General features: G+C 39.6%; 1 protein-coding gene across 7 annotated transcripts in view; it reads right to left on the bottom strand.

The window, feature by feature from the left end:
• Positions 1 to 1,550: 1,550 nt before the first annotated feature.
• Positions 1,551 to 16,536, bottom strand: part of ANO4 (anoctamin 4) — a 177,785-nt gene continuing 162,799 nt past the window's right edge. For 6 of the 7 annotated variants that reach the window (XM_010410747.4, XM_039570997.1, XM_039570998.1 and 3 more), the window contains 6 exons: positions 15,647 to 15,789; positions 14,481 to 14,633; positions 12,653 to 12,800; positions 10,064 to 10,183; positions 6,952 to 7,057; positions 1,551 to 4,922 (listed from right to left, as the gene is read on the bottom strand). In XM_010410747.4, the coding sequence (XP_010409049.1) occupies positions 4,731 to 4,922; positions 6,952 to 7,057; positions 10,064 to 10,183; positions 12,653 to 12,800; positions 14,481 to 14,633; positions 15,647 to 15,789 (862 nt within the window). In that variant the 3' untranslated portion in view covers positions 1,551 to 4,730. The other variant, XM_039571000.1, reaches the window with a different exon arrangement.

Genomic DNA, 16,536 nt, shown 5'->3' with positions numbered 1-16,536 from the left:
GGTACTTTCAGCCCACAGATCTGAAAGAGGGTAAATACTGCTATCTCCACACTGCTGCAGAGTGCTGAAGTGGACTGGTGTGCCTCTGCATACCTGTGCTTTGTGAGAGAGAGTAAGCCGTAACAGAATGGAAGCCAGCAGCAAGCACTTGATCTGTGTGCCTGCCAGTATGGCTACAGCCCTCTCTATCCAAATGCTGAATTCCCCTCTGAATGTGCTTCTCCAGAGGGTGACTGGTCACTGCTGTGTGAAACAGCATCAGCATGTCCTTTCTGCACCACTCTGTGCTGAAATTACTGTGCTGTAATTGATGCTGCTTTAGACTGTCTTACATTATCTGTAACTTCTACCTGTTTTGTTCATGAAGACTAATCTTCCTGGCTGTCATACTTTAAAAATGCACTTTTTTTTCCCTCAGTGCTTTGAATTCACATAGTTGTTTAAAACAGAGGAAACACGTAAATTACCATCTTGCCTCCCCTTTATTGCTTAAGTCTCTAAGCACTGAGCAGTCATTTAACTCTAATTTTGCTATGGAGTGAAAGTTTGGGCCAGGTGATATCCATTGCTCCACAATCATAACATCAAGGTGAGTTTTCACTGGGAAGTATGTCTTGCTGCAAGTGGTTTAGAGACAAACATCCTTATGGTTTTCAGGTGACCTCTGCAACTATCCCATTTCTTGCTATCTCATCTCCCATGACTGCTGCAGAGCTATAAAATGACTCCTTTGGCTTTATTTTTTTTCTATATTCTTCTTTTAATTGGCATCATTAATTAAAACAATTCATTGATTTTGAATAATATTTTCTCTAGGAACATATATTGTCCTCTGCTAGCTGCATTCTAAGCCAGGACCTTCCTTGTCTGTGTAAAAGCAGCAAGATAATTCTTGGAGTCTCTACCATACTCCTGCACCCTGGTCTTTCATCTCTCCCAGCTAAAAGTTCACCTGATAAAGAAATGTGGGATGCTCAAAACTGATTCATTTCATGGGAGCAGGAGCACTCCACAGCGTCCAAAGTACATGCAGCATCTGGCAGGATCACGAGACAAAACAATTAGGAACCTGTTTAAGTAAAAACATTAAAAACCCCTGATGCTAAAACCACAACAGTAACAATATTTGGCTATGTGAATACACAAAAGAACCACAGAGAGAAAATAGTGATAGATTTTGGCTCTTTTTGGTCTGCATTTAAGTTTTGTTTCTATCTGACTGGTCAGTTTGCTTGCTGAACAAATAAGGTAAATAGAAAGAAACTCATGAATGACAAGCAGCAAATATTTTGTATGCATAATTTATTTTTAAAGTTTATTACATCACATTATACAAGCATTAAACATGGCTTTATGTTGATGATTTTTTTTTAAAGTGTGAAAACTTGACATTCTTCTCCATAGAATTTTTCTATTTACAAATAAACAATCTCTCTATATACTTTATATATAATATATATATATAATATATATGGTCAATAATGTAACTCCCTTCAGAAAGATTTAAAATAAAAAAGAACTGATTTGTAAACACAGTTTCTGTTGTAGTATTTGGTGGCTTGAATGTAGATGATATTCTATTCCTAGATTTTTCTTTTATCAGAGTATCCAGGTTGTTCATTTACATTTTTTATTCTAAGATCTGTAAAACCAGCATGGGACAGAATGCAAAAAACATAGCAAACAGGCTGAAAACCAGTCCCAATATACAATTTTTTCCTTGGTTTTAAAAATTGGTGTGTAACTGCTCATGAAGTACATGCTGCTGTCAAGAGAGGCCTATGGAGAACAATTCTACACTGATTGCATGATGATTTCACAGTAAATCTTCTGATGTGTGCTGTCCTGCTTGCTATGTAAAATGTCTGTGCCATGCATTGAGGTTGCACTTTTTTCTCATTCCCGTGAAGGTAGTGCTCTTGTGGAGCTGGAATAAGTAAACAACATACAGGACTGTCACCTCGAGGTTTAAACAAAACCTATCATCACATCAGGAAGAGAATGGCATAAATTAGTTCTCTAGAAACTATTAAAATTCCATTTCTTATTATTATACTATTATTTGTATTTTATTTTTCTAATAACTAAAAAGGGGGCATCTTTCCTGAGTGTTCTGCTATATAGCTCTGAACGACTCCAGGGAACTCTATTCAGACCAGCAGCAGAGAAACCTCAATGGCTTGACTGGTCAAACTGAAGTGACAGAGATGTACTCAGGGTCTGCTAGGGAAGTCAGAGTCCCTTGCAGCATCATATTCAGCACAAGCTTGGCAAACAGCCAACCTATGGTCTCATTTAGAGCAGAGCAGGACACAACTTCTAGCAATGGATTGTCAGAAAAATTCATCATAATGTAGCTATCTTGAAAACTACCCTCAAAAGCAATTATTGTCTATTGCATTTCTGCTGTGCATTATTTGTTTTGGCACATTTTATTGCAGTGGTTTCCCTGGAGTGGAAGTCAGTTTATATTCTACTGTGTTTCAGTTCAGTTCTCAGAAGTTATTGAGATCTAAATTGACAAAGCTGTATATAACTGCAGGGATTTGCAAAGGTCCATTTTGCTCATATGGGTGACACTGATTTTATGCATGGCTCATGTCTCACTTTACTACTTAGCAAACAGTTCCTAAGCTCTGGTCATCTGTTGGTTTAGGCATTTAACAAAGGGTATCCAAACGAATCCATTTATTCATCAGAATTTGGTCTGAATATAATTTTGCACAGCGATCCTGCCCCAAAATCCCCAGACTGTAGGTGGTGGATGGTAAATACTAACCCATTGGTTATTATCTGGCATGTGTGTATTGGAGGCCATTGCCTAATCCCCATCCCCTATTTACAGAGACAGAAATACTCCTATTTCCCCACTGTCCATGTGGGATGAGTCCACAGCTGCTGTAAGCAGAAGGAAAGATGAACAAGTTCACTTTCCCATTAGTCAGGAATTTACCCCACAACCACTAGCTGTGCTCCCCACTCAATTTTGCACTGAGCCAACACAGAACAGACTAATCCTGAAATTCTTTCAGTGCCTTTGGTGTCTCATGGGACTTTCAGGCCTAGGCCAGAAGCAGCTGATAAAAGTGAGCTGCTATGTCATTTATCCTCTTCAGGTAGGATGGTGGGTTGCTACTGGAGGAGGTTCCTTGCTTTTTCGTGTAGGCAGGCAGTGGCTGCAGAGAGGAGTGTGCTTACATTTTCTTCCATCCTTCTCCTTCCTCATGCCATATTCCCTTTCATTAAAGCTTCTCCCTCTCATGCAAATAGCTTCAGTTCTCCCTTGCAGTGGAAAGATCGAATTTGATAATATTGGTCTTGGTGCAAATGGTCCTATTGTCATGTGGAGCTTGAGGTATCCACCCACAGGGTCTCACATTGTGTGGTCTGTTCAGAAGAACCAATTCTACACCTTCTATTAAACTGCTTCCAGAATAACTTTTAAAAACAACTGATGGAAAAGGTTTCACAACACTCAGTATTTTGATTCATGTTGCTCCATCCAACACTTATGACGTCTTCAAAGCTTACAAATGCACTCTTTTGCATTAATAGTCTGGAAATTTTTAATTTCTTAATTAAGAAATTTTTAATTTCTCAGTACTAAGGAATTTGCTAAAGGATGTTGACAGTGGCTTATTTTGCCCAAGTCTAATTTGCAGCCTGTGTAGAATTGCTCTGCAGTCTCTTCTTTTTTCCCTCCACGACTTCATAGATAATGGAATGATGAATAAAGAAAGTGTTACAAGTATAGATATTCTGGATGACTGTGTTTTTTTCTGCTGGCCTTGTTCATCTGTCTTTTTTTTTTATTTTACTTAGGCAGATAGGTCTTTAAGACACCGTCTGACTTCTCTTACATGTACATCCTAATTCCTGACTAGGCTCAATGTGATCTTGCAACACAAATACATGGGCAGTTCTGGGCAAAATGCCATAACCTGATTTGATTCCTTCAGACACCAGACAGTCCTATAGCTGAAAAGGCACTGTTCAAAACTTTAACATATATTACCACTTTTCACAGTGTCATTTCCAAATAAATGACCCTACAGTTAGATACTTCTGGCCACATTTAGATGCTTGGCTATCTGTCTGCACTTCTGATGCCTACATTTTTCAGCATTGTTAGACCAGCTGATCGGACTCATGATCATGCATCTTCTCCTAAATAATACTTCAGTATTGTTGAGTAATGGAAATGGTCCACAAACGTGACCTTAACTGGTGGTAAATGCAAACTAACACAGTAGGGTCCACTGTGGAAGAGAGCAACGCTGCCATGCAAGTGCTGCAGGTGGTGGCCACACACACGGACAAACACTGCCACGTTGCCAAGGCGCAGTCACTGCTTATGAAGTAGCAACTTCATGAGAATGAGCCGTGAGATCACCACGTTCTGTAAAGCACTGGAAGTTGTATAACTAACTGCTTTGAAGTTCAGGGCCTCGAATTTTAGTTAGGGCCTGGGAGCTTCCTGGCAAGAGTGCAGAGACTCAGTATTGGTTTGATGTGCTTATGTTGACATCAGCTCTGGAGAAGACTAAGCCTTGGAAACACCTCTAATTTCAAAAGGCTTATGACAAAACCCACCCTATTAAACAGGGGTGCACATGTGCTAAGTGCACACAACATTACTATTCCTTTCAGTGCACTCTCTGCTGTAGAAAACCAGGAATTTTTTATAAACGAGTTCTTATCTTCTTTTAAGCAGTTTCTTCCTCACCCTGTCATGGCCACTCATTGTGATAAGATTTTCCATTCTTTTTCCTTTCCTTCCGCTCTTTTTGCAGACGTTCTAGTTCAGCTTCATACATCATTTCCTGAATCAGGTACTTTTCTCTCCTCATTCGATCTCTCAGATCTTTTGGAAGATCTGGAATTAAGTAGGAGATCAGATGCTTTATGCAAAAGACAAGGTGCTGTGGGCACAAAAAATGGAATGAAAAATTTAAAACCTTAGGAAGAAAACAAGTACTTCTCATATGTTCTGAAAACCTTCTCTTTCCAATTTACAGGCAGATGTTGTGTTAAAACCAAACCCATTACTAAATTTTAATAAAACAAACCATGAAGTATTTTCCCCACAAAAATTCCAGCCAAAGTCCGTGGATTATTGGTCAGAAATATGCAGCAGAAATTATGAGCAGGTGGGTTCAAATAAGGCCTCAGAACTGTTCTATGACCTGTGTGTTGAAAGCCCTGAGGTCATGATTTGCTGTAAGCTTGTTCAGACAGGGGCTGGTATTAGTATGGGTATTACTTCCTGCTCTGCAGGAAGAGGAGGATCAAATGATGTAACACTTTCCTGTTGCCATAAATGCTTGCATCAGTATTAGAAGTAATGTATCTATACAAAAGTAGTAATGTATCTGCACAAAACAAAACCTAAACCTTTTTTCTTACACTAGGTCTCTTATCCAAAGACATATTCCTATTTAGCAAACATGACAATTACGTACAAGTTAACTGATCCTTTGTCCCTCCTATTTTAGGCATGACACAGCAAAGCTTGACTTTGATGCAGGAGGATTGCTTGAGTGTCCTTTTCTGCTTGATCAAAAATGCTGCTTGGAGATTTACTCATTTCCCTTGAGAGGAGGAGCAGACAAACAGAAAAATCCTCCATCTCAGAAAGGACACACGTTCTAGATTGGAGAAATAAGGGTATTTCTTCTTCTCCAAGCAGAACCCTTCTTTTGAAAGCCACTGAAAAGAGAATGTAAGATGTTTTCCCATGTATTCTTCCCTCATGAGAAAGAAACTCACAATACTCTAAATGTTGGGGTTTTTTGCCAAACCTAAAAAGAGGGAAAAAAAGCTTCTTCTGTCAGTTTAGCCTGGACAAATAATTTCTTCTGCAGTGATAGGAAATACTTTTGTTTGTTTTCAAAGAAGGTTAAGTTATCTAAAATAACCCACACTCAGAATGCCAAAAAGGGGTATGAGCCTAGGCAGTTACCTTGAGTCCCTACCTTGAGTCCCCTGTCTCTCAGTGCAATCTTTATTGTAAGCACTATAGCAATCACAATACACCCACTGTTGTTTTCCAAGAAGAGGTCATGGTTTCTGCTGCAATTACCTTTTTGATTTCATAGATCTAGTTAAGGAAACAGCTTTCCTTAAACAGAGTGGCTTATGTTGAGGGAAGCAGATATGAACCAGCCTATGGCTTTGGTTGAGGTAAAGCAAAGTCAAATCTGATGTGTCGGTTACAGGCAGACACAAAAAGTTATTCCACAGTTGGTCACAAATTTGGCTGGACACTGAGACTTGAACAGGGCTGATTTTTCTTCCCTCACTTCTCTTTGCACCTACACTGTGCTGCTTTATGTCAAGTGTGTATCAAGAGGCCAGACTCTCTTCAGTCTTTAAAATTCTTAGGCTGACCTGCCAAGACCATTCTTCTAGTCCTTTTTGGAGATGCATACCCTGACTTTCAGTACTGACAGTTCATGAAACTAGAAGAGATTAAGCCCAGCAGGCCTCTATCAAATCAATCTTTCTTTCTTTCTTTCTTGGCATTAAAAAAAAAAAAAAAAAAACAAGGACAAAATCTAGATGTGCAAATACTATAACTTTAACTATCATTGTTTTTCAGTTGCTCAGATTTAGTATTTTCTTCTCATGTTCCTTCACCTCTATCCTCATGCACCAGTCAGCATATGGCTTCCCAATCTAGACAAGTTCCTCATAAAGTAACTAAAAGCTTCATCTATTTCCCCCTCTTTGCAAGTCACTGCTATAGTTTTCAGTCTTATATTCCCTTTTCTATGAGAACCTACATACTGTTCAGAAAACAAATCTGAGAAAACAAAGCACAATGTAAGTTGAAGAAACCAAGACAAAAACCACCTCAACTGCTGCCATCATAGATCAGCCCAATGCAAAGCTTTGGAGGGAAATTTGTTTTCTTTTTGGTTTTGTTCTACCACCTGAATGGTCACTGACCTCAAATACAATAATGAAAGCCAAGCGCGCTGCTAAGACGTGCCAGAACTGCAGCGTGTAACCGTAGGGCACTGGGGAGTGAGGAGGGTCTCGGTAGTCCCTGTACCTGAAAGACAAGCATGGTATGGTAGTTAGCAAGCTCCTGCACTGCTGCCTGGGGGAAGGAAAAACCAAAACCCACCTTCTCTTGATCATTGCATTTTCTGCACCAAAAATGAGCTCCGTTCAGACTGCACAGGTTACCATAACTCTGCTTGCTTCTAAGGCTGGGCCTATGCTAACGTTTGATTTCAGGTCAGGTGTATGCTCTTGGAGCAAGTGTCCTGATCACCTCCACTTACCATGCTTTTCTTCATCCAAATGGACTTACTTTCAGCTGAAACCTACCAGTAAGACGCATATCAGGAGTGCTCTAGCTGGTAATGGATATTAGGTACAAAGGACCCAAAGCAGTGTCTGTATGAAACAAAACCGCTGAAGCAAATACACAGGATGGTGGGTGCTTTGACCCTGCAGCATCTCCCTTGGCAACACGACATGTGCCTTTCAGGCATCTCCTCAGAACCTGGAGAAGAGTGGGATGATTTGCTCTTTTAAGGGACACTTTATTCCCACTACAAGGACATTTTAAACCCACAAATGTCCCCAGTCTTGTCAGCCTGATAAGTCTCCCAAAATCCATATAAAACTGCTTCGTGGACACCATCTGGCCCTTGATAAATTAGTTGGCCATCCCTGGTGTAAAGCATCACTCATCCTGACTTGAGCACAGCCAGCACTGCACCTCTTGGTATATCAACAGGGTGAGGACCGTGTAAGAAAGGGATCTGGTGTCTTCTCTCCCAGAGTGTTTCATGGAAGACTTTAGATCTCCATAATTTACCTGCAGATATCTGTTGGGAAAGCTGGATCCAGGAATGCTCCAAAATTATATTTACAAACCATGAATCTGTTTAAGTCACACATTCTGGAGTCCATTTTTACTAGCAGTGTGTTAATTCTAAAATAGTACTGTGGAAACTTAATTTAGAAGTAGTGTAAAAATTGTTTGCTTCTTAATCTGTTTCCTAGATGGGACAGAAAACCCATTGTAAAAAAATATTGAAAATACCACAGTAAATAATACACTTAAGGTTGATCACTAAGTTAGTTTTAAGAAACTAATGAAAATGTAGATGAATAAAAGAAATAAACAGTTCTTTCATCTCAATGATAATCTGTAGTTCTCTATTTCTCCATGAAGCTTCACCTTCTTAGATTTCAGAGGGTGCTATACAAACAGAAAGAAACTGTCTTGATATCTTAGCATCAAATCTCTCAGAAGTGCAGTATTTCTAGAGCAAGATCTTAAAACTGAGATACCTTTCCTTGTGCAAGCAGCATTCTGACTTCATAGTTTAGGATGCTTTACAATATCCTAAGCATCCTGAGAACAGAAGTCCCTGGACCAAGTCCCAGTAGAGTATATATCTTCTTTTTTACTTGCTAGGAATCCAATGTCACACATGAAAAAACGGGGAAGCCTTTTATAAACAACCAGAATAGCACAGCACTATCTGTGTTCCAGGCAACCAGAAGTTAACTGGGGTTTTTTTTTCAGACAAACTGCCTTCCTGGAAAAATGCCTACACTATTACACAGTAGAACATAATATTTCCTTACCTCCCTATCAATATCTGCCTTGAAGTGCAATTAAAATGACTGATGTTTTAGCAGAATGCAGGTGGGTAAGTAGCTGATAAACTCAGCTAAAGAAAGATGTTAATTTTCTTTCAAGGGTAGATATACATAACAATTCAGTGTCTCCCAAAAGAGCAGATTTATCTTTTGGAGATTTATCACACCAATTTGAATAGTGTTCTGTTTATGGGATATTGAGCAGACAATTTTTTTGTTTGTTTATTGTGGGATTTCCGTAATCAGATTAAAGGAGCAGCTACTTCATGCTAGAAGTTGGGGAAGAAAGGAATTAGAGGTGGGGAAGAGAATGGTCAGAATGACAAAACATTATTAAATAATGCTATAGCAAACAATGTGGAATGGAATATTCTCACTGTGGTTCTGCTCCACAGGTGAATTCAACATTGGAGTACTCTTTCTGCTAAAGAAGTTGCAATAGTCTTAAATAGCAGTTAGTTAAATGAAAGCATTAATGCCATCCATTAATGCATCCCCCCATTTATTATGCTATACCACTCAAAATTCTTCTTATTCATAAAAAGTCACAGTATTGCAAGTATCACTGACTTTTATTGTATCACTGACTTTTGCTGTATCACAGACCTTTGTGCTATCACAGAGTATCTTTTGTTCTTTAGGCACTCGTAAAATATTTTCATCACAGTGAAAAATACTGGCACTAAGCATATCTGCTAAAGGACTACCAAGACTCATGCTTGTAATGTAATATTGCAATTAAAAAAATGGTAGCTGTATTTGTTTTGTATTTTTGTTTGGGACACCACTTAAGACCTTTATGTAGATCCTTGAGGTTTTTGGCCATTAAAATCACTCAGGTGCAAATCTGCCATTACAAACTTCTCCGACTGCTATTTCTCCAATCTATTGCTGAGGACAAAGACATGCAGATAAGTAACTGCTCATCTTTCTTTGATTCAAGCCACAGGTGTATGATTATTGCTAATAATTACACCTGTAAGCAATGACATCACCATATTAACAATTCAACAATTAGGAAATGCTAAATTTGAGGTTTCGTAAAGATAGCTTATGACAGAGCCTGTTTATGTCTGTCACACCTGTGAAATAACTCAGTGTGGCTGCTCCTACGCAACCTTCACTTCCCTGTGCATGTCCTATGATATAATCTCATCACAGTTGGATCTCACTGGTACCCAAGTAATCAGGCACCTATTATTGGCCCATAAAAATCCTGCATTAGGAACACGTTCCAGATACCAACTTCTCTTTTATCTGAGGAAGGAATCATGCAGGTAACAGCCAAGCAGTACCAAGAAGAGCATCACCCTGAACAGCACAGTTAAAACTTTCAATTTTTAAGTTCTAAAAATTAGTTTCAACTCCAGATTTATTATGATGTTTCTCCATTTCATTGTCTTGAAGCAGAGAAGTATGTTGGTCAGAAACTTACCTGCAGTATTTTAATGGTGAACCAGAGAATTCACTTCCATTTGATGTTGGCTCAGAACGGTTTTCAAAGTCAGACACCAGAAATACTGATAAACTGGCATTAACGTAGCCAACCATACACCTAGAGGGGACAAAATGCTGTCATCAGGACACAGCAAGGTTTTTCCATTAACTGTTGTACCCAGGAGGATGTCCTTTGGGTTTCATAAGATCCAAAGTACAATTTTGATGCTTATTAATATTTGAAAGGGATGTTGAGGCAATATAAAAGAAATGCTAAAGTAGGTCAGATGAACAATAAAAGTGAAGAAATGATAGATTTCTATGGGAGAAGGAATGATGAAGATTGGGACTGGTTACTTTTGAAAAGTCACCTAAATGGTGACACAATAGGGGCAGAGAAAATAATGAGGAGTGTTAGGAAGATAATCAAAATATTCCCACTGTTACACTCATGGTACTAGCACAAAGGGAGGCTACATCAGATGGAAAGATATGTACTTAAAAGAGCTTTTTAGAAAATGTCCAGTTAATCAGAGGAACTCCATACTGGAAGATCCCAGGGTGACCGAGCACTGTGAAGGCCAGGCAAAATTTAGAGAAGACTGAGTAGAAGTTGTGCCCCCTGGCAAAGGGCTGTGGGCATCAATAGAAGGTTCAACTTTGGCGTTAGTAAAGCTGAGGAGAGATATGGCCAAAATGTGTTGTGCTGTTCATGCTGCACTGCCCGAGCACAGGTAAGTGTAGGCACACTACTCAGCTTGGTGCAGAGTGTAATGCACAGTAAGGGCTGGGGGATTTTTGTTTTGGTTTGGGGTTTTCTAAATATGGACTTTACAGTCTTTGAGAAATTATACAAACACCATCTGGCTTTGTCTCCATACTGATTGGATTTGGAACTTAATTTAATTCCAGTATTTTTCTGGTATCACTCTGTGTCATATGGATCTAATACCTACAGATGTCTTCTGAAAGAAAAGAGTACCTCTCTCTTTTAAGCTATTCAGTAACAGATGGTCTTCACTCCTTAATTTGAGAAATTTCACTATTCCTGTGGATTTTTGAATACCTTCCTGCTTTTGTAACAGTACTTACTAATAACATCATTCAGAATGCTGACATAAACAGTTTTAATACAAGGTTCCTTCAAATACAAGTAATTCCTTTTAGCACAAGTAATCCTTCAAAGGATTACTACCTGATGGTTTCATCTAGAAATTCACTCAAAAAAGCAGCAGAAGTGTGAAAACATTGTACAAGAGGTTTGTGAAAAGAACATAAGAGCTTTCTCTGTGAGCCAAACTACCTCCCCTATGCAGAACTAGTTTCAAAGCCACTGAGTCATATTTGAGTCATAAGAGAAATATTTCTAAAGGTGTTGTTTTTTCATGCACAGTGGCCCTGAGAAAATCCCTCCTTATGCTTTCCTTAGCAAGGAGAGTTGCTTGCAGTGTCGCAATATCCTGTAGATCTTTCTAATGGCACGAGCAGAGGCACATGCTCAGGAACAACTGGAACCAGACCACTTTACCCCTGAAGGGATTTTAACTCTTCCTGAAAGTAAACAGAGTATCTTCCCTAGCCCCAGCTAAAATGCCCAACCCCTTGCAGGACAGCAAGTTAGCAGATCTGCAAATCAGGAGCTGCTGCAGCAGATACCCTTCTTCCGTCAGTATGATTAAATGTATTGATAATCAAAATATGTCAAAAAAGCAGCAACAGATGAACTCACTTTCTGCAGCATGGAGTAAAAAAACCAATCTGCCATATGCCCAATAGCAGAGTGTAAGCTCTCTGTCACTGTCTACTGTTTAGCCTGGGTTTCTTTGAACAGCAGGGTTCCTTGCTAATGGCACTGCTAGAGCATTTGCAAACTGTGTCTGTGTTTGGTTGGATTCAGTGACCTTCCCACAGTCCAACAGCCTAGATTTCACCAGTGGCCATGCAGCAACTACCTCATACTTGCTGGTAGTGTGCACAGGCTAATATAAACTTAGTATTTAGCAACACTGAAAGAAAATCCACTTAGGCAGCAGGGATTTAGATCACAAATATCTCCTGGAAGATTTAATCTAAGAACTCTAGTTTAAGAAGAAAAACAAATTACTTTTCTCTGTAAGTATATCTTGATGTATTAGTTGGAAATTGCTTCCTCTTGATAGACACTACTTTTTTGAGTAATACATGCTGAATATTACATCAGGAAAAAACCCTAGGGTACAAGTTTAAAATGCTCAACAAATTCTTTACTGGTTAGTATCAGCATGGCTTCAGAAAGAAAAGAGGATTATATCCATGTAGTATCAGCTGGTAAGTACAGCTTGGGCAGCATCCTGTCACACACACTAAATCTCTGAAATAGCTCTGCCATGTTTGCCTTGAATTAACGTCATGAATCACAGTCACTCAGCAACCCATTCTGTGAACGTGCAGAGCATCAGTACCTGTGGCTGGTATCTGTTACCTAAACACAAACAATACATTTGGGTTAGTGGAATCAAAACATACACAGACAGTAATACTGCTTCTATTTCAAGTAGTAAGTCAACATGTTTCCCCCTCCTCCCCCCCCCCCCAAGAAAAAGCTTACTTTTGTCCAGCTTCTCCTTGGCCAGCACAAGGTCCATATTTGTAAGCATAAACAAGGCGAGGGATGAAATCCGATGTCACTGCTATAACAAACGCATTTGTGATAACGGAAAGAATTCCAATGCCTTCCAGGATGCCGTACCAGATGCCTGTTCCACAAGGAGAGTATGTTTGCTCCAGAAAAAACAAGAACCAAAGTGCCTGAAATACTGCATGATCTGAAGTAGTTGTCCCCACTGCACAAGGTGGTTTTATGTAGTTTTTATCCGAGAGTCACTGAGGGAAAATAAATTTTCTTATTGAACAGGGTGACTTTAGTGGACCAGACATATTCCCACAGTGGAAATTTTTTTTATCCTGTAAATAATATTAAGGAAGCTGCAAAAATGCTCACAGAGGCCTTAGTTCACCAAGACACATGACCATTTGGGCAGTTTTAAGAAATGCTGTAAGCTTCCCTGCTTATGATGATGGCTTTCCAGCCTTCAAGGAGGGTCTGCCAGGGTAGCCATGAATACATGCAATCCATCATCTGCTGGTCACAGGGGCCTTGTGTAGACCTCATGCACAGCTGGTCAGAGTGTTCCTATCAGCATCCAAATCTTCATGGCACACTAATGCTACACAATGGCAGGCGGTCTGGGCTTCACCTGGGTATATTTGGCCCATCCTCAACTGCCTGACAGATCTTGTGGTACAGGCACACAGCAACTCTGGTCATGAGGACCATCACTGTCAACCACACTAAAGGAAGGTTAGACATACCAATTGATTTAATGAAGCATCGAACTGTCCTGACTGAAAACTTTGCCGAATAAGGGGCAAATGCAATTGATTTTGAGAAATCACACCTGAATCGACAGGAAAAAAAGTATTTTTCTGTGCTTCTATTAATTCATTATATAACTGGTTTCTTTAGAAATTATGTGTGCAGTGTATGCCATGTACTGGCTATTGTCCAGACTTGTGCCAAAACCCACAGATTCACACTGTTAACATTCAAAGCTTTAATCAGACACAGACTTTAGGCACAAGGTAGAATGTTCTAAGAGTACAAAGCCTGAGCTTCTGCTATTTCTTGGTGTGGGCTACTTATTTTTGCAACGGAGACAGTTAGTGAGGTTTCCTATTTACCCCTCTGAAAACACCAGGGATTCAGCATTGGGCAGATAACTTTGTTTTAAAGTTCCTCCTAAAGGTGTTCTGCTTTTGCATACTGCAAGGACAGAAGAGATTTGTAGTCAAAATAGTTCAAAGAACCCTTGCAATAGTGTGTGGCTGGATGACCTCAGAGTTGTGTGAACCTTGTGTTTAGCAATGCAGGTGTGACTCGCTGAGAGCGAGTTGTCTGCTGGGATCCAGACCCACCCTGTCTGACCCACCAGGGACCCAGTGAGCACGAGTCACAGGGGAGCTTGGTTTTGGCCAGGTAAATATAGAACATACAGGTCCCTTACAGGATGGTGGCCCCTTGAACTTGACTTTCATGTTCCATCTGGTCTGTCTGGTTATTATATTCCAGTTGGGCAGCAGCATGTGTTCACACAGGGTGTCTGCCACAACAAAACACCTGCAGACAACACTGATCACTTTACACCTTGGCTTTTAAGTCCCCCAGAAAATCTTTAAGAGACATTTCCCAATATAGACTATTAATTGCATAAGTAGATTGGCATCAGATACTTGAAGTTGTTTTGAACAATCAAGGGATGTATTATTAATTGGGAAGATGACTGAAAATGCCTTAAAATGTGCTCTTACTTGAAGTGGTCAAAACTTTGACTTACAAATAACACATACATGTAACAAACACCGTACAAAGAGCTCACCTATATCTTTGGCTCTTGAAGCTAAAGGTCTTCTCCACTGAGTAACAAATTTGTAAGCATCAAGCCGAATTTCAATAATATTGTTTAGTAAGGCCAGAAGTGGTGCCAGCGGAAAAGCTGCCACAAAAATGGTTGTGAACCCAAACTGAAGAACTAGGAAAAAGAAGGAAATATCACAGTATAATTGTTAGGATCTAATCCCAAGGTCTAAGATTCCAAACAGTGTATGCAAATAAAAATTATGTAATTATGCAAACACTTCTTATTATGTCACACTATATAGTGGTCTATTGTGGCAGTTGTACAGCAAGTCCTTGCTGAAAGTTCAGAAGGAAGGATGAAAAGAACAAATGCACATCTGACCCTGGAATGAACAGCACTATCTAAATTTTGTAGTTTGGAGTGAAGTTCAGAGGTGGACAAACTGGGCTTTTAGAAAGGAACATTTTTACACCAGCATCAACTACGATCTCTCAATACTTGCAAAGATTAGGAATGAATACATTCCTTTTAACAGTTCAGATGGGAAACATTTTGAAATTTTGTTTAAGTTTCTAGAGGCAGGTTTTCATCTTGTCAGATTTCCCATTAATTTGAAAAGAATTGTGTGAGGGAGAAAAAGAAAAAACCAATCGTAACATACACAGTTCAGTCACACAGGGCAAAAGGTCATGTTTCTTTAATATTTTTTGGAGCAGTTTTCCTCCTCTCCCCTCTGGATAGAGCAGTGACTTTTGGGAGTAGATTACTTTGTAAATGTGAGGTAGTAAATGAGGGAGGATTTTAAACATAAACAAGCATACAGGTCTGTACCATACTCTTAAAAGTAAAAGCACAAGGCAACTTTCTTTAGAAAAAACAGCAGAGTTCTTCAGAAATGTATGCAGATAAAGAACTGGGCTCTGGTTTGGCAAACCAAATCCAGTTTGGAAACTGTTTCATACATGGGAGGTTAGCAAACCATCAGCAGTGTGCTTAACTGCATCGGTTTGGGTCTTAAAAACTTACTCCCATTCCTCACCTGACCTGTGAGAAAAAAAAAAACCTTTTTGCAGTCTCCTTAGCTTCACATAGTGATAATTAAAAGAATATGCCAGCCCACATCAACAAAAAAGCAACAACATTAGAACCTAGTGAAAGAGAGATAACAAAGATTAGAGCCATACTCATTTCTAGGTATTCATCAAAGAGTCCATAAGCATTCATAGGCTGCAGATTATAGTCCTTTTCCCACTGTGGGAAGCTTGTTTTTCCCTGTGTGCCATACTCTTGCCGTAGTTTTCTCCTGGTCCACCAGTTTTGAATAAGCCTACATTTTAAATTAAATTAAAGAAACAAGGTAAAGAATATTAATGGCTAGTTATCACAAAATTGGAAGAGGTTAAGTGGGCACAACATATCTTGCAAAATTAATTTCCCAATGTACAGGAAAATAGAGCACTAGTAATACATGTGGCTGATGACACAGCATAATAGATATGAAAACAGATACAGCTGACGAGCTGTAATCCCAGCCTAGATGTTGTTAAAATGGTAAAAGGATTTTGACATCTTTTTGTTATTTATTTACTTCTTTTTCTCTGCACAGAACGGCAAATCACTTCAGGGTCTGTTTATATGACAGAATGCAATGCTGTTTAGAGATAGCTGAGCTCAGTAAATAAGAGTGCTAATGCTGCTTGATCCTTTCCTGTGTGTGACCTGGCATCTCTGCATGGCTCTACAGTGTGCATGCTAACAGTCTCTGGGCAATCCTGGAAGGGAAAAGGCAACCCTGAATGATGTCTGCAGCCAAGCATTCAGATAAGCAAGAGGCAGAAAGAAGTGTCTGAACTACTGACAGCACACAGTGGCTGAGAGATGGATGGCTGACATATGAGCTACCTCCATCTCAAGAAATGGGGGAGCTGTACTGGACATCAGGGGGAAGATGCTGTTCGCAAAGAAATGCATGTGTAAGACCACTGTGAGAGGCACTGAGCCAAAAGAGAAATGAATTCTCACATCTGAAATAAACACTGTTTCCAGGAGTTGAAGTGGTTTGGCCAACAAAGGA

This window comes from Corvus cornix, chromosome 1A (assembly GCF_000738735.6).
Source record: "Corvus cornix cornix isolate S_Up_H32 chromosome 1A, ASM73873v5, whole genome shotgun sequence".
Taxonomy (NCBI): domain Eukaryota; kingdom Metazoa; phylum Chordata; class Aves; order Passeriformes; family Corvidae; genus Corvus; species Corvus cornix.
This window is presented reverse-complemented; position numbering and strand designations above follow the sequence as displayed.